Source organism: Lontra canadensis, unplaced genomic scaffold (genome assembly GCF_010015895.1).
Source record: "Lontra canadensis isolate GAN:19392208 unplaced genomic scaffold, GSC_riverotter_1.0 scaffold3, whole genome shotgun sequence".
In the NCBI taxonomy this organism is placed as follows: Eukaryota; Metazoa; Chordata; class Mammalia; order Carnivora; family Mustelidae; genus Lontra; species Lontra canadensis.
In genome coordinates, this window is record NW_022630997.1 from 46413620 (window position 1) to 46432191 (window position 18572).

The 18572-nt window shown below is 38.8% G+C and overlaps 1 protein-coding gene across 5 annotated transcripts in view; it reads right to left on the bottom strand.

Annotated features, from left to right (window-relative positions):
* TET1 (tet methylcytosine dioxygenase 1) overlaps window positions 1-18572 on the bottom strand; it is a 133356-nt gene that overhangs the window by 33427 nt on the left and 81357 nt on the right. For all 5 annotated transcript variants that reach the window (XM_032841677.1, XM_032841667.1, XM_032841657.1 and 2 more), the window contains 2 exons: window positions 14924-15014; window positions 14308-14401 (listed from right to left, as the gene is read on the bottom strand). In XM_032841677.1, coding sequence (XP_032697568.1) covers window positions 14308-14401; window positions 14924-15014 — 185 coding nt within the window. The remainder of the gene's footprint in view (window positions 1-14307; window positions 14402-14923; window positions 15015-18572) is intronic.

Sequence of the window (18572 nt, forward strand, 5' to 3'; positions counted from 1 at the left end):
TAAAGACTGCATTCTTTTTAATTAAATAAAAAAAAAAAATTTCTATGCCCAGTGTGGGGTTTCAAGTCATGACCCAGAGATCAAGAGTTTCATGTTCCCCCAACTGAGCCTGAATGTCCTGGTTTTATGAAAACACACAACAATGTATTTAGGGGTAAAGGCATCATGTTTACAAATTACTATTAATGCGTAAAGGAAAAAAAAAGAAGAGGGAGGAGCAAAGGAGAAAGAAGGAAGGAGTGTGAAAAATAAAGAAAAGCTAATTTGGTAAAAAGCTGCATTTGGGAAACGTCAGGGAAGAGCATATAGAAAGTCTACGTAATTCCCGCAATTTTTTTAGTAAGTCTGAAATTATTTATTTAAAAATATTTCTATGGTGCTGGCCAAAGTTTCATATTGTATATTTTATTCTCAGTACAAGCTTGGGATTCAAGTGCTGGTGACCTGTAGAAATGGAAGACAAGTTTCAAAAACAGAGCTACTGGATGTGTGGGGTCATAGGTCAAGAGATAAGCCACCAGCAGATCTCTGGATGGAAAGTACTAATCCTGGGTGATTTAAAAAACAAGCCACTGTCAGACACCAAGGAAGAAGGGCAAAGAATACGTTCATACATAAACCGATGAATTAACAATGGACACATTTTTGCAAAATAAAAGATTTCTCTATTTTAAGTTAAAGTTAATCTATGGGGCAATGAATATTCATTGTTTATTAAGTTTTAGATAATATTTGAAGTAAATTAAGCTAAAAAGTTTGTGAATTTAGGGGCGCCTGTGTGGCTCAGTGGGTTAAACCTCTGCATTTTGCTCAGGTCATGATCCCGGGGCCCTGGGATCAAGCCCCCATCCGGTTCTCTGCTCAGCAGGGAACCTGCTTCCCCCCACTTCCCACTGCCTGCCTCTCTGCCTACTTGTGATCTCTGTCAAATAAATAAATAAAATCTTAAAAAAAAAAATTCGTGAATTTAGATAAACAATTAGTAGCAAGTCCAAAATACTGTCAGGTGAGCAAGATATCATTTTGTCTAATTATGATATGCTACAAATTGTAATCATCTGGGAAGCCAATTAAGTAAGAGTAAATGAAACGATTCAAATGCAAAATTGAATGTACAGCATCATTTCAACTAATGGGGATAATATTAGCAATGTATTTTTATATTGTAATACTGTTAGAGGGATAATAGAAGACATCTGTAAGGGGTCTGTATGAATTAAGTTCTGCAAAGTAGGGCTAAGTCTTTCTGTTTAGAGTGGGAAGGCTTCATGGAGGAGACTCCTCTTAAAGGACTACAGGAGTTTGCCACTAGACAGAAGACAGTACAAAGGCAATGCTAAGATTCTGGAAAGCAAGCTCTAAGAGGCAAGAATGTTATCTGAGGAAGAATTCTGCTAACTGTATTGATACCAGATGTCATCTGTGATTTATAAAACCTCCTTTATTAAATTATTATACATAGTTGATTCTATTTCTGGGATCTCTGTCATTCACATGACGCATGCTGTGTGTACAAGATGTAGCTCAAGGGCCAGTATTTCCCCAAAGCCCTTCCTGGACCCTCATCTCCAAGCATTACACTTGGTCTCCTCCTTGTTCCCTCTATATGCTATTTTCAAGCAAGCAAGCAAGCAAGCAGTAGGATTTCACAGTAAATAGCACGCTGGTGACTGCTTGAGGTAGGGTCATGAATAAGCTCAACCAAGAGGACAGATTACAGATCGGCTGACTGAAGTGCTAAGAAGTGATGGGGGAAAGCAGTGTTACAGAAGCCTAGCAACACATGAACTTCTCAGAAGAGCGAAGTGTAACCAATAGTTTGAGCTGCTGAAGAAAGGCTATGAGGACCTAGAATTTTCTTTGACAGTTAAGGAACTGGTTGATCATTGGGCTAGCACTTTCAGAGACAGAGTAAAGAAAGAAGATAGATCAGTCTGATGATCATTAGGAAAAGATTTCCTAGCAAATCTATGACAGAATTCTTTTACCTCTGATTATAAATTATTCTGCCGCAACAGCCTATTTATGAGTAGCTCTGAAAAGTACATATTAAACTTATTTTCGGATGATAGGTTCAGATGAGAGAACCTATTGAAATTCCCCATGGGATGCTCTTAAGGCAGGATCAAGAGCAATCACCTATGATATTCTATATAACCTTTGGTCTAGGGGGGTTTAGGGCAACTCATTACCATTTGTCTAAAAATTGGTGGAGACGGGGCGCCTGGGTGGCTCAGTGGATTGAGGCCTCTGCCTTCGGCTCAGGTCATAGTCTCAGGGTCACGGGATCGAGCCCCACATCGGGCTCTCTGCTCAGCAGGGAGCCTTCTTCCTCCTCTCTCCCTCTGCCTGCCTCTCTGCCTACTTGTGATCTCCATCTGTCAAATAAATAAATAAAATCTTTAAAATAAATAAATAAATAAATAAAATAAAATAAAAATTGGTGGAGAGAGGTCACTTGGGTGGCTCAGTCAGTTGAGTATCTGACATCGGCTCAGGTCATAACCCCAGGGTCCTGGGATGGAGCCCCTGAGTTGGGCCCCCAAGCTCGGCTGGGCGTCTGGTTGTCCCTCTACTCCTCCCCCTGTTCATGCTCTCTCTTTCTCTCTCAAATAAATAAAATCTTAAAACAAAACCAGCTTAAAACAAAATTGGTGGAGAGAGAAGACTGTCCTGAAAAACAAAATTACTGTTATGATTTCTCAAGAGACAAACATAAGGTAACAGTGTTTTCATAGCTTTAGGGCATAGAAAGAAGGAATTCAAAGACCAAGAGAGGTTTCTACGAGGGGAGGCAAATCTAGATTCAGATTTAGATGGGTAAATGAGCAATGTCAACAAAAATTACATGTAGAAAATGAACTGGAATTTTAAATCAATGAAAAAATGTCATATTAACTACTGGATCCATACATTAAAATTACGAAGGCACGGGAGACACTATTTTTCATAATAGTTCGGATGAGGATAGGCTTCTGTACCAACAAGAAAGACTGAAGGTATATAGTGACACAGATTTGACCCGCTAAGAATTTCAAACGTCTGTACAAAGATAACAATCAAGCACTAAGACTATAAGAAAATCTAGAATTAGAATGGAAAACGATATAATAGAAGTTCTATTTACAAAAAAGGTAACATAAAACAAAAAATGGTTATGAAGAATGACTTCATGGAAGAAACAAATGGTTAATAAATATATTTTTTAAAGATTTTATTTATTTATTTGTCAGAGAGAAGGAGAGAGCGAGCAGGCAGGGAGGCAGAGAGAGAAGCAGGCTCCCTGCTGAGCAAGGAGCCCGATGCGGAACTCGATCCCAATACCCTGGGATCATGATCTGAGCCGAAGGCAGTGGCTTAACCCACTGAGCCACCCAGGTGTCCCTAAATATTTTTTTTAAAACCTAAACTTTACTAGTTAAAATGCAAGCTCATTCACGATATCAATTTTTACTTACTAGGTGGACAATGATGAAACAGATTACACTATTAGATAAACATGTACATATATATAAATCTGTTTTTGAAGAACTAACATTAACTAAAAGTTTATAGTTAACCTAAGTATCATAAGCAAAGAATCTCTAAGAGTCCATTTTTGGTTAGCTTTTTTTTTTGCTTTTTTTTTTGAAGATTTTATTTATTTATTTGACAGACAGAGATCACAAGCAGGCAGAGAGAGAGGGGAAAGTAGGCTCCCTGCTGAGCAGAGAGCCCGATGAAGGGCTTAATCCCAGGACCCTGAGATCATGACCTGAGCCAAAGGCAGAGGCTTAACCCACTGAGCCACCCAGGCGCCCCTAGTTAGCCTTTTTTAAGAGTTAAGGGAGTTCTCAGATGCCTTCTTTATAATTTCTAATGCTGCATCTAAACCAAACACGATTTCCATTTTAGTGTGTAAGGAGGAGGAAATGATTTGAGTAGATTCTGCTCCCAAACCCCATGCTTATTTAATCAAATAAGCTTCTACTGAAATTAATAAAGTTGTAGAATAAACAGATTTCCTATTAAGTAGTATTGACCCTGTCACTTCTTTGCTCAACATCCTTCAGCAGTTGTCTTATCACTTGTCATTGGAAGTTTTAACATCAAAACTTAGTTTGTATATACTGGAAGTTGTTAAACATCATTATCTCAGAGGGTAAATTTAAGATGGATTTTAAAATTTCAAAGTAATAAATTTGTATTTCTTTATCTGTTTATTGAGGGGTGGAGCAGTGGGAGAGAGAGAATCCTAAGTTGACCGCACGCCCAGTGGGGATCAATCTTACAACCCTGAGATCATAGCTGAGCCCAAATAAAAACTTGGGACACTTAACCAACTAAGCCACCCAGGTGGCCCCGAAAGTAATAGATTTTTATTTATTTTTTATTTGACAGAGAAAGACACAGCAAGAGAGGGGACACAAGCAGGGGGAGTGGGAGAGCAAGAAGCAGGCTTCCCACTGAGCAGGGAGCCCGATGCCAGGCTTGATCCCAGGACCCCGGGATCATGAACCAAGCCCAAGGCAGACACTTAAGGACTGAGCCACCCAGGGACCCCAAAAGTAACAGATTTTTATGCAAAGGAAAGAATCAACAAAACTAAAAGACAACCTACTGAATGAGAAAAGATCCTTGCAAATTACATGTCCGATAAAGGGTTATTTTTTTTTTTTAAAGATTTTGTTTTATTTATTTGACAGACAGAGATCACAAGTAGGCGGAGAGGCAGGCAGAGAGAGAGGAGGAAGCAGGCTCCCTGCTGAGCAGAGAGTCTGATGCGGGGCTCGATCCCAGGACCCTAGGATCATGACCTGAGCTGAAGGCAGAGGGTTTAACCCACTGAGCCACCCAGGCGCCCCCGATAAAGGGTTATTATCCAAAACATATAAAGAGCTGATATAACAACATGCAAAAACCAAATAATCCAATTAAAAAATGTACAGAAGACATGAACAGACATTTCTCCAAAGAAGACATACAATGGCCAATAGATGAAAAGATTCTCAACACCACTCATCAACAGGGAGATGCAAAGCAAAACCACAATGAGATATCACCTCACAACATAGACTATTTAGTCTATGACTAAAATTAAAAAAACACGAGAAACAAGTGGTGGCAAGGATGTGGAGAAAAAGGAACCCTTGTGCACTGTTGGTGGAAACATAAACGCCTGCGGCTAGTGTGTACAAACAGTATGGAGGTTGCTCAAAATATTAAAAATAGAAATACTGTCTGATGCAGTAATTCCACTACTGGGTATTTATCCAAAGAATATGAAAACACTAATTCAAAAAGTTATATGCACCCCTATGTTTACTGCAGTATTTGTAACAGCCAAATTATGGAAGCAGCCCAAGTGTCTGTTGATAGATGAATGGATAAAGATGTGTGTATACACACACCAGAATATTATTCAGCCATAAAACAGAATGAAATCTGGCCATTTGCAACAACATGGAATGAGCTAGAGAGCATAATGCTAAGTGAAATTAGTCAGAGAAAGACAAATATGTGATTTCATTCATATGTGGAATTTAAGAAATAAAACAAGTGAACAAAGAAAAGAACAAACAAAAAAAAAGGCAACCCCCCAAACAGACTCTGACTATAGAGAACAAACTGATGGTTACCAGAGGGGAGGTAAGTGGAGGGATGGATAAACTAGGTGAGAGGGATTAAGAGTCCACTTATCTTGATGGTCACTGGGTAATATATAGAGTATTTCAATCACTGTATGGTACACCTGAAACTAATTTAGCACTGTAGGTTAAGTATACTGGAATGCATTTTTGAGTATATCAAATAATCATGTGGGAGACAAAGAGCCATACTTTCAACAGAAAATGATGGTGGCCAGCCAAAAAACCCATTGATTATTTATCATTTCAACCTCCCCCCAACCTATATTTCATCACACACACACACACACACACACACACACACACACACACACAGTCATTTCATCACATAAAACAAAACAAAAATGCAGCCCAAAGACATTTAAAGCAGAATCTTGGAACAAAGGAACCACAAAGGGAAAAATCATATACATGTATAAATCCAGGAAAGATCGTTCGAAACCTTTTGGATACTTGGTTACTCCTTTTCCAAAACTCTGATCACCTCAGACCAGAGGAGGCAACAAAACATTCACTTGTATAAATTGTAGATGTTCAGTGCCACACCTGTTCTACGGACCAGTATATAGTCCTACAGAGGAGAACCTACAAACTAATTCCTGGTGGGAATTGATCAGGCATGGGAGCCATTTGGGGAGCCTACTGCTTCAATCTTCTCCCTACTCCTGCCACCACCCCAGAGGCTCTATTGTAGTGTGTGTGTGTGTGTGTGTGTGAGAGAGAGAGAGAGAGAGAGAGAGAGAGAGGTGGGAGTTAATAGAGCCTGCTGGATTCAAGAAACTACATCGTTACGTCCAAAGTACAACCTTTCCCCCCAAATCTATTGAGTAACAGGATAACTAGTCCCTGACAAGACCCACAGTGACAGCAAAGAGTCAGAAACATCTACCAAAGACCAACAATTATGGGGGAGTGTTAATGACTACCTGGCGAAGAAAACAGTGTTAAGAGCAAGGGCAGAACAGGGTGAGCCTGGCTCAGAAAGTTGTGCTGCCCAGTTCGAATTTGCTGTTAGGCTTTTTGTGTGTGACCATTAAAAAAAGAAGCAATAAGCCTCTTCTTCAAGAAAAGAAGCCAAGTGCAGCATAATAAAAACAGGATAGAAATCAACCACTGTGAACAAATGTAAGCCTGCACGCAGAGCCAAAGAAATTTACACAAAATTTTAGGCTAATGCTTAATATCAAATACACAACAAATAGATACTGTGCAAGATGCAAAAGAAATCTGGAACAATGCAACCCTCTAGTTAACTGTTTACTGGATTCCTCAGTTTACTTCCTCTACCCTTCCCTGTACTTCATTCCTGCATAAAATATCCATATAGGAATTATTCTAGTGCTATTCAAAATAATCTGTTATGAAATCCTAAAAAGCATATAGACCATGGAGACCTAATCCTCTCTCCACCAAAAATTCAAATTTTTGATGGACGACCTTATCAATTCTAATACTCCCAGTTCTGCCTTCCTCAGAAAAGAGCTAACAGTGAAAACCACAGCAAAACTATTCCAAGATACCAACTCAAATTCAAAACATTCAATATTCTGTGGTTTTTTAAAAGATTTTATTTATTTATTTGAGAGAGAGAGAATGAGAATGAGAGGAAGAGATCAGAGGGAGAAGCAGACTCCCCGCTGAGCAGGGAGCTGGATGCGGGACTGGATCCTGGGATTCCAGGATGGTGACCTGAGCCGAAGGCAGTCGCCCAACCAACTGAGCCACCCAGGTGCCCCAAAACAATCAATATTCTAAAGCAGTTTTATTTACGCTCTATATTCCTTCACTCATCAAAAACTTACTCAGTGTTGACGATGTGCTGGGCAGTGCTTCGGGCACGAGCAACAAACATATGAATATTTTAAATAACTCGGAAAGTTTCCAAAAAATAAAGTTTGATGACTATTTTGATTTTTATAACATATAATCATGTAGGACACCTAGCTTTTTCCCAGATATAGGAAATAAATTCTTGGTTTTTTATAAATCAAGATTATACTTCTGACTTGTCACTAGCAGATATCAAAATTTTCATTAAGTTGCTTAGCAACTGTGCTTTACATCATTCCTTGTCTCTGGATTGTTTTTGTATTTGTGAAAAGTGCCAGATATGTATCACAACATATTGAAATGTTCTATTTATTCTGAAAGAAATATTGCAAAAGGGAAAATAAGAAAGTATTTCTGCTACTGCTGTGTCATGGAAAATGCTAAATACTCTTTTCTGCCTAAGAAACCTTGAAGACTTGGAGTGCCTGGGTGGCTCAGTGGGTTAAAGCCTCTGCCTTCGGCTGAGGTCATGATCCTGGCATCCTGGGATCCTGCCCTGCATCAGGCTCCGTGCTCAGCAGGGAGCCTGCTCCCCCCACCCTCACCTGCCTCTCTGCCTACTTGTGATCTCTCTTTGTCAAATTAAAAACAAAAAAACAAACCTTGAAGACTTAATAATAGTGACAGAAAGTTGCTACCAAAATCTCTGAACTATAGATTTCATATGGTCTTCAAAAAAAAAAAAAAGTATACACTAAATTCTACTGGTGTAATTATTACTACATAAGAGAAAGTCTGAAAGGCAGGAAGGAAGAATCCTCCAAAATCCCACTAATTATCCCAAGCTACCTTACTCTCTTTTGGATCACTTACTCTAGGGAGAGCCAGCTGCCACATTGTAAGGAAATTTTTACCCTTTGATACTTAATGGACAAGAAAGTAAAGGATTCAGAATTAACAGATACAGATTAATCAACTTATGTCAACTATCAATGCCAGATATTGAGAACCAATCTCTGCTATTTATTTCAGCAAATGTTCAAGGTACTATATAAGGGCAAGATAGAAAAGAATGATGCGCAACAAAATACTATACTGTTGAGAAACATGTTAAGTGGAGGGAAAAAGCAAGAAAAACCACTTTTTTTAAGGTTATTTATTTGTTTGAGAGAAAGAGAGAGAGAACATGGGCATATGTGAGCAGGGGGAGGAGTAGAGGGAGAGGAGAGAGAGAAAATCCCAAGCAGACTAAGCATAGAGCCCAATACAGGGCTGCATCCCACAACCCACGAGATCGTGACCTGAGCCAAAACCAAGAGTCAGAACCATAACTGACTGAGCTACCCAGGTGCTCCCAAACCAAGAAAATTACCACAAAAGTCAGGATGGGAAGTTCTCAGGGCTTCTGGGAATCTAAGAATACTCCATTTTCGACCTGGGTAGTTTGCTTCATGAGTATTTTCTTTATAATTATAGTTAAGCTGTACATTTATTCATTTATTTATTTATTTATTTATTTATTTGACAGAGATCACAAGTAGGCAGAGAGGCAGGCAGAGAGAGAGGGGGGAAGCAGGCTCCCCGATGAGCAGAGAGCCCTATGTGGGGCTCGATCTCAGGACCCTGGGATCACGACCCAAGCTTAAAGCAGAGGCTTTAACCCAGAGTCACCCAGGCGCCCTGGTAAGCTGTACATTTATATTGTATGAACTTTTCTGTTGATTATGTCTGTTGACATAATGGAAAATGTTAATACTATAATAGCATTATTTTGTGAATAAAGGTCCACAAAGGACTTACTCTTTAGAAAAAAAATAGGACTAAGTGAGATAGATATATGTTAAATATTATATATATTGATTTTTATGAATATTTTATTTATTTGAGAGCCAGAGAGAATGAGACAGAGAGCTGAGCAGAAAGCCTGATGGCAGGCCCAATTCCAGGATCCCAGGATCACTCGGGACTGGAGCTGAAGGCAGACAGACCCTCAACCAACTGCACCAAGCAGGCGCCCCAAATATTAGATACACTGGCAAAGCTGAGATAGGTATGTTGTATGATGCTAATGCAGTGTCCTTAACATATTAATATTTTTAGTGAAGAAGAGAGATGGAATTGTGTTAGGCACCTCCAAAATGTCCCCAGGGACCGCCACCGCCTGGTATATACACCCTTGCATAGAACTTCCTATGCTGGGGGTGACTGGGTGGCTCAGTCATTAAGCTTCTGCCTTCCACTGGAGTCATGATCCCAGCTTCCTGGGATTCAAGCCCCTCATCGGGCTCCCTGCTCAGCGGGAAGCCTGCTTCTCCCTCTCCCACTCCCCCTCCTTGTATCCCCTCTCTCATTGTGTCTCTCTCTGTCAAATAATAAAAACAAATAAAAAATAAGCGTCACATGTGCAGGGGTGCCTGGATGGCTCAGATGGTTAAGCAACAGACTCCCAGTTTGTCTTGATTCTTGCTCAGGTTGTGAGATTACGCCTTGATTTGGCTCCACTCAGCAGGGAGTCTGCGTGAGGTTCTTTCCCTCTGCGCCCCTCACCCCCAGTCCCTGCTCCCGTGCTCGCTGTCTCACTCTCTAAATAAAGAAATCTTAACAACAACAAAAAAAAAAATTCGCGGGGCGCCTGGGTGGCTCGGTGGGTTAAAGCCTTCAGCCCAGGTCTTGATCCCAGGGTCGCAGGATCGAGCCCCATAACGAGCCTGCTTCCTCCTCTCGCTCTGCCTGCCTCTCTGCCTACTTGTGATCTCTGTCAAATAAATAAATAAAATCTTTAAAAAAAAAAAAAAAGTCGCATACCCTACTGAATGAGCCAGCCAGGTGCCCAGCTTTCAGATTCTTGACCACAAAATCTCTGAGATGTTTATCGTTCGAAGCTACTGAAGTTGAGTACTTGTTAAGCAGCAACAGATAACAGATTGTTGGTTAATACCTTAGAAGGCTCTTTATAAAACCTAAACCAGATAGAGAACATCCCCCTAACTAAAGTGCTTCAAGGCTTCATGTTCATGGACAAAAACCTAAACTCCTTGTATTAGTGCACTCACGCTCTGGCTTCTGCCTACACCTTTTAACCCTCATCTGGTTCTACTCTCCACCTACTTAAAATCACAGGACTCCTCTGAGATTATTAAAGAATATAATCTCTTTTTTACTTTTGTATTTGCTGTTTTCTCTGCTTAGGAATGCTCTTCCTTGCCTTCTAGAGAGTTTTCTGGCATTCTTGGCTCCCTTTGTCCCTCAGTTCACAGCTTAAATATTCCCTCCCCAGAGAGGCCTTCCCTGATGACCTGATCATGAGAATGCCCCGGAAAGTTCCCATTAAACAGAGGAACAAGATAAGGAGGCCCTATTCAAAGCCATATAAAGCTGGAGTTAGTCTATTTGACTATCTGCATTAAATGAAAGAAAGAAATTAATAACACAAAATTTGGAAAGGAGAATTAAACTTGTCACTATAGACTACATGATTGTACTTCTTTTCTCTTTTTTTTAGATTTGTATTTATTTGTTAGAGAGAGAAAGAGACAGCACAAGCAGGGAGAGAGGTCGAGGAAGAGGGAGAAGCAAGCTCCCCACTGAGCAGGGAGCCGGACACAGGGAGCAGGACTCTGGGATCCTGACCAGAGCCAAAGGCAGACACTTAACTGACTGAGCCATACAGGTGCCCCCGACTGTACTTCCAATACACAAGAAAAATAAACTGAAAAACCAGAAACATGTAAATTCTAGGAACAAAACTTCAAGACACCTCTGAAGGAGGGGCATGGGGCTGGCTCAGTTGATGGAACATGTGACTATTGATCTTGGGGTTTGGAGTTCTCTACATATTGAGTGTAGAAATTCCTTAAAAAACGAAACAAAAAAACAAACAACAACGACAACAGAAACACCTCTGAAGGACAAAAGAAGGCATTAGCCAATAGAAAAGTATACTATCTAGGATAGAAAGACCAAACATCAAAGAGAATTCAATTCCCCAAATTTTCTGTGGAATATGGTTCCACTAATAATACCAATAGGGCTTTATTCTTGCAATTAGACAAGATGATTATTAACTTACAGAAAAATAAGTCAAGAAAAGTCAAGAAATTTCTGAAAATTAAAAGGAAGAATTACCTCTATCAGATATGAAAACATAAAACCTAAATAATTAAGAGTTATTTGATGCTTATACAGGAGACACATAACATTGGGATAACAGAACTGAAAAAAAAACATAAACAAATACAAATCAGTGGAGAAAAGATGGACAATTAAGTAAGTGGTTTGGATGGCTGGGTAGTCATCTGAAAAAATGTAAGTTGTTACCAATATTCTACACACATGAAGTGAATAAAATAGTTAAATGCAGAAAAATGAAATTAAAATACAACAAAAAGAAATGGAAGATTTATAAGCAAGAACTGGTAGATTTTTCTAATTAAGACACAATATACTAAAATCGTAAAAGAACAGATGAAAAATGTTTTTCATCTTTAAAATTTTTTTCTCAACTTAAAAAAAATTTTTTTTAATGTAAAATTTAATTTTAAAAACCTGGATGTTAAAAACAATGACAAACTGGAAATCTATCTGCAACTTTTATCACGAATGTCAATTTTCTAAAGGGGCTCCCATAAAATCAATAGAAGATTAAGAATCCAATAGGAAAATGGGCAATGTGTACATTATTTCCTACTTTAAAATGCTCTGAATAAGCCATATTATTTTTTCAAAAGAGTGAATGAAACAAAAAATAAACACTCTGGCCATTGTTTAGAGATATCTCTTCATTCAAACTATTACATATAGAGTCTGACTGATAGGAGTGTTTTGTGGGGACTGAGTAAAGGATGTATCTTCATAGCTGAGTTAACACAGAATGAAAATCAGTGCATGATAGGACAAGAGACTGATCCATGAAATGAGGAAACAATAGTTCAAAACTAGTTGCGAAGCATTTTAAGGAAATTTTATTTAGTTCTTGAGAGGCAAGGTGACCCCAGCAAACATTATATGTCCCTGGAGGGTAAAGCAAACTGTTCTCAGCAAACCTCTGGGCCAATTTCTTTCCGTCTATAAAATGAAATGTCCGGTAGGTTTTAATTCATGTTTGCATCCCCAATACCTAGCCTAAGTCCTAGCAATCAATAAAAAGTATTCAACAAGCACGAGTTTCTTCACTTATTTTTCTCATTCTAAAATGGTTTTTTTCCTTCTAAAAGTCACCCACATTGTAATAAATTGAAGGCAGTTTATCTTAAGGTAATTGATTCTATTTCATGTAACAGAAAACCCGCAAATAACAGGTTTTAAATAAGTAAAAAAATAAGTAAGTAGAAAAAAAAAAACTTTTTTTTTCTCTCTCATGTTTAAGAAATTCAGATTTAAGAAGGGCTGTGGTTGGTACGGCAGCTCCACTGGTATCACCAAGAATTTGGGCTCCTATATTTCTTCCCACTATCTTAGCATGTATCTCCCACTATCAAGTCAATCTAGGCTTCCAGGTGGCTACTGGAGCTCCAGGCATTAAATCCAAGTTCTACAAACGTTGAGTGAAAGGAGACAGACACAAGAGAGCATATGCTATATGATTCTAGTTATATGAAGTTCATTTGAACAAAAACAAACGTAATGGAGGTTAAGTGTCAAAATAGTAGTTATCATTATGTGGACTCATGGCTTGGGAAGGACCATGAGGAAGGCTTCTGGGTGGCTGAAATGATTATATCCTTCTCCGTATAGTGTTATACACATGAAGAATAACCCTGATACATACATTTATGATTTGTGTACTTTACTCTATGTAAGATAGCTAAATGAGGTAAGATCCCGATCTTTGAGCTCATGTGTATTTTGACAAGACTAGACTTAGATCTAGATTGAATAAACGAAGCATTCTAAAGTATTTAGTACTCATTGTGTAGCTCTTTGTGCTTGTAACTGTGGTCACCTCCCAAAGCTGGAAAAGTAACTAAGACGAACGGTCTGGTACTAGAGTAGCTATGGGTGTGGCAATTGTCTTGCTTTAGGAATGAATACATGAATTTAAATCCTACCTCTGTTTTGCATTTACCGTTTTGCTCCAGAAGAGGTACAAAAATAATGATCTTTCCCTTATTCAAAATCCTAACGGAGTCCTTGTAGAAGGATTTATGAAGCAATGTATGTCAAATTCTTAACATAGTGTCTGATATGTAATAAAATGTAGTTGCTATTACTTTATTACCATTGTTACCATCATCACTATTAAAAACAATTTTTTTTTTTACATCATCATCGTTATTAAGAAATGATGGTATAGGGATCTCAAATGATTCTATGGTCAAAAATTCCAAATCGACTGGTTAATATCCTTGTGGATATGAATATCCTATTGAAAATACACATTTGGCTATGAACTTGTTTTCCACATGAGAACTTCCTAAAGAAGCAGAATCCAGTTCTTCTTATGGTTCTCTATGTTTAGAAAACTCAAAGTACTTATGGGAACTGTTTTGGGAGCATGTCACAAAAAATTTAGTTTGCTTTAAGAATTGTATGACCCTCATTAAGGTGCTCCTGTGGATAATGATCTGGAAATAATCACAAAATACAGAAACAGATAAAAGTTAGGAAACAGTATGTTCAGTTTAGTACCATTTACTTATGCTATCCAGTATTAACTGCATTAAAAGATCCTGGAAAGTACACAAGATACTGGTAAAAGTGGTGACCTTAGGGAGATGAAGATCACTTGGTAATAACTGTGAACTTCTGTTCATAAAAAACCCAAGCCAAGATAGTTAGCTGCCTTATTATTTCCCAGGGAATAATGAGAGTGGATACTTCTCTAGTCCACATTTTTAGGGAAAATAAACTGATTGATTTTATATGTGGAATAAACTCGTTTTTTAAAAACACGTAAGTACAAAATACTTACCCACTTAGCAATTGGACACCCATGAGAGCTTTTTCCTTCTTTTCCCGTGTACACTACAATTTCTATCCTTACTGCATTTCCTTTTTGACCATACCTGAGTACAAAACACAGTGAAGGGAAAATAACTGCAATTAATTGCGATATACCCTTTTAATATCTTAAGGTACAGAAGATACAGGCTTACAGAAGTACATAAAACCCAATACCCTGTTTGTTAAAATTTACATTTGTTCAAAATTTACTTTTGTGTGGCAGATGTTTTTATTTGTTAGCCCATTCTCCTTACTTATCCTTAGAGATCTCTCGTTTAAAAAAGGACTGGCTCCAAGATAAGCATTAAGGAATGTGAACGCAGTGTGGTTGGAGGTAATTTTAACTACTTCTACCATTATACAAGGATATAAAAATAAGTATTTCTGGATTTAACAAAGACAGCCTTGCTTTGTGACTTAGTGGGGACACCAGGACACTACTGTCTTCCTGGGCCCTGAGAAACATCCGACTTATACTCCTGAAGTCTTTCCATTCACTTCTCATTTGTTCCCAGAGATAGTCTCTGCATTGAGTCATGTGCACAATAATGAATGATTTTTAACAGGGAAGGGAATTTCCTCACCTATTCTCCATGATTTCCCTGACAGCAGCAACACTTGGTCCTGCCCCAAGGTGTGTATAATATGGGCCTTTGTCTTTTTGTATAACTCGATCTGTGGAAGGAATAAGATTATTAGACCCAAAGCTTACAGAATTGCACAGGGGCAAGGAGGAGCTATTTTTATTAATTCTTTTTTATTTTTTTCCAATTCAGAACAATTTATCTTGACAAGGTTTTGGTAAACTTTAATAAAGTCTAGGACAAAAGGCCCTAGAATTTAACTTGTTCCTTTCTTACAGCCCCTAACTATTTAATTCTTCCTCTAAGCATCAGAGGAGGAAAACAAAAAATATTAAGATGTGGGTCATATTTCTTCTCCTATCTCCTGCTTTAAAAGAAATCTATTAATAATTAAGGTGCAAAATTAAAAGTTTTCTAAGAGCAATACATCTCTAAAAGCTCGGCCTCAGAATCTGAATAAAACTGAGCCCAGCAACTGCACTGCTAAGAGTTTATTCTACTATACACTCACATAGTTATGTATCTGTAAAGCAAATGTACAGAGGAACGTTACTTGTCACAATTATTTGTAATATCAAAAAAGAAAGAGAAACACACTTGACACCTGTCACTAAATGATAAGTTGACTAAATTAAGGGATGTTTATATAGTGGAAAACAATAAAACTATTAAACAAGTATTTACAAACTTTGGGATGCCTGGGTGGTTCAGTCAGTTAAGGGTCTGCCTTCAGCTCAGGTCATGATCTCGGGGTCCTGAAACAGAGCCTGGGTCAGGGTCCCCGCTTAGCAGGGAGTCTGTTTCCACCCTCTCCCTTTGCCCCCACCCCTGCTCACATTCTCTCAAATAAATAAAATCGTTAAAAAAAAAACCCAACCCTATTATTTATAAACATGGAAAAACCCGAGATTTCATTAAATTTTTAAAAAAGCAAATTGCGAGCATAGTATATTTTAAAAGGCCTGAATTTTCTAAAACTGCAAGCAAAAATAAAATAACATTAAGGATGCCTGGGTGGCTAAGTCAGTTAAGCATCTGCCTGCAGCTCAGGTCATGATCCCAGGGTCCTGGGGTCAAAGTCCCTCTGCAGGCTCCTTGTTCAGCAGGAAGCCTGCTTCTCTCTCTGCCTGTTGCTCCCACAGCTTGTGCGCTTGCTCTCTCTCTCTTTCTTTCTCTCTGACAAATACATAAAATCTTTAAAAAATAATAATTAAAAAAAGAAAGAACTGGGGCGCCTGGGTGGCTCAGTGGGTTAAGCCTCTGTCTTCGGCTCAGGTCATGATCCCAGGTCCTGGGATCGAGGCCCGCATGCGGCTCTCTGCTCAGCAGGGAGCCTGCTTCCCCCTCTCTCTCTGCCTGCCTCTCTGCCTACTTGTGATCTCTGTCAAATAAATAAATAAAATCTTTAAAAATAAAATAAAATAAAATAAAACGCCAGCAGTGCTCAAATTGAGGAACAATGATCCAGAGGTTAATCACATTCAGTCTGCTATAACACAATACTTCCATGGAAATCTTTTTTTAAAATTAAAGACTGTTATTTATTTATTTCATTTTAGAGAGACAAGAGTGAGTGTGCAGGGGGAGGGGCAGATCTCAAGTGGACTTCAGATCAAGACCTGATCCGCACACTTAACCAACTGAGCCACCAAGGTGCCCCTCCAGGGAAATCTTTTACGCTTAGATATGATCATTCCACTTGGGATGATTTCTGAGTGGCTTTTTCAGCTTTGTTGTTGTTGTTTTAAAGAAGGCTCCATTCCCAGCTTGGAACCCAATGTGGGGCTTGAACTCATGACTGCAATTCAAGACCTAAGCTGAAATAATCAGGTGTTTAACTGACTAAGCCACCCAGTCAGCCCTGCTTTTTTGTTTTTCTTAAGTTCCCATTTCTACACAATGAGCTCAATTACCTCACATGTAATGATTATAGGAAAACATTGACAATGTATAAAACAATCACAGGTCCACTGCAGATGCACAATCAATTTTCAATGCCTAGGTGTCTCAACTCCTACAAGGTGACCAGTTATAATGTAATATATAAGGAAAGAAACTAGATTGTCCTGAAACTAGACAATCATTCTACTGACATTATGCACAGAGTAAAATTAGACTAGCTCGGGTGTATACATTCTTTTTTTTTTGTAAAGATTTTATTTATTTATTTGGCAGAGAGAGATCACAAGTAGGCAGAGAGGCAGGCAGAGAGAGAGAAAGCAGCAGGCTCCCTGCTGAGCAGAGAGCCTGATGCGGGGCTCGATCCCAGAACCCTGGAATCATGAGCTGAGCCCAAGGTAGAGGCTTTAACTCACTGAGCCACCCAGGATGTATATATTCTAATGGCATTTTGTTTTGAGGTTTTTTTTTTTTCCATTTGTAATGATATTCAGAAAAATTCCGTCCCTTTCTTAATTCAGATTTTCAAAACAAGAGGAAGGAGGCTAAAAACATAGGCTCTGAAGTTGAGACTGTCTTTGAATTCCAGTTTAACCATTCACTAGCTGTGACCCTTCCAGTGACTTAGTTTCCTCACTTGTAAAATGAAGATAACACACGTTCCTTTTGCAGGCATGTTATAAATATAACAAGTCAAGGTCATGGCACAGTATCAGACTTGCAGTAACAGATCTGGAATAGGAGTCATCATTACTGTACTCTTCTGTCCTTGCTCAAAGAACCTCTCATTCTCCCAATTCAACCCCACTCAGCATTGTCACCCTGTTCAGATTATGAGATCCTTCTAAAATGAGCCTATCCCTGGGGTGCCTGGGTGGCTCAGTGGGTTAAATCCTCTGCCTTCGGCTCAGGTCACGATCTCAGAGTCCTGGGATCGAGCCCCGCATCGGGCTCTCTGCTCAGCAGGGAGCCTGCTTCCTCCTCTCTCTCTGCCTGCCTCTCTGCCTCCTTGTGATCTGTCAAATGAATAAATAAAATCTTAAAAAAATAAATAAATAAAATAAAAAAAATAAAATAAAAAGAGCCTATCCCTGGGGCCTGGCACATAGTAGGCTGTCAAAACTGTGTTCAATGATGCGTGGCAAAGTGGAAGCCTTGATTTCAGAGTATCAAATGTACTTTAGAAAATCGAGAGCAAAAAGTCACTGCTACACTTCACTATTTTTTCCACTGTTGTTTAAAAAAAAAATCAAAATGATATAGTTTATCCTTCTAAACAATCATTTACCCATTCTGGAATGTACTAATGAACCACCTACGTCAGGCAAAAAATTTTCCTTTATGATTTGGGGCTATATTTTAAGATTTTTTTAAAATAAGACTGTTTTATTTTATTTTAAAGGGTTTTTTTTGTTTGTTTGTTGTTGTTGTTCTGTTTTTTTGACAGAGAGAGACAGCCAGAGAGGGAACACAAGCAGGGGGACTGGGAGAGGGAAAAGCAGGCTTCCCACAGATCAAGGAGCCCGAAGTAGGACTTGGTTCCAGCCCTGGGATCATGATGGGAGCAGGTACTTAACAACTGAGCCACCCAGGTGCCGCTATAAGACTGTTTTAATAATTAAACCTATTTGAGTTCAAAATAGGATATTTCACAAATTCTCTCCTCATAAGTTGTATAAAACCTGAAAAAATGAGGACATCAAGCAGCCTAACAAACTTTAATGACAAATCCATTTAATCTCCTAATTAC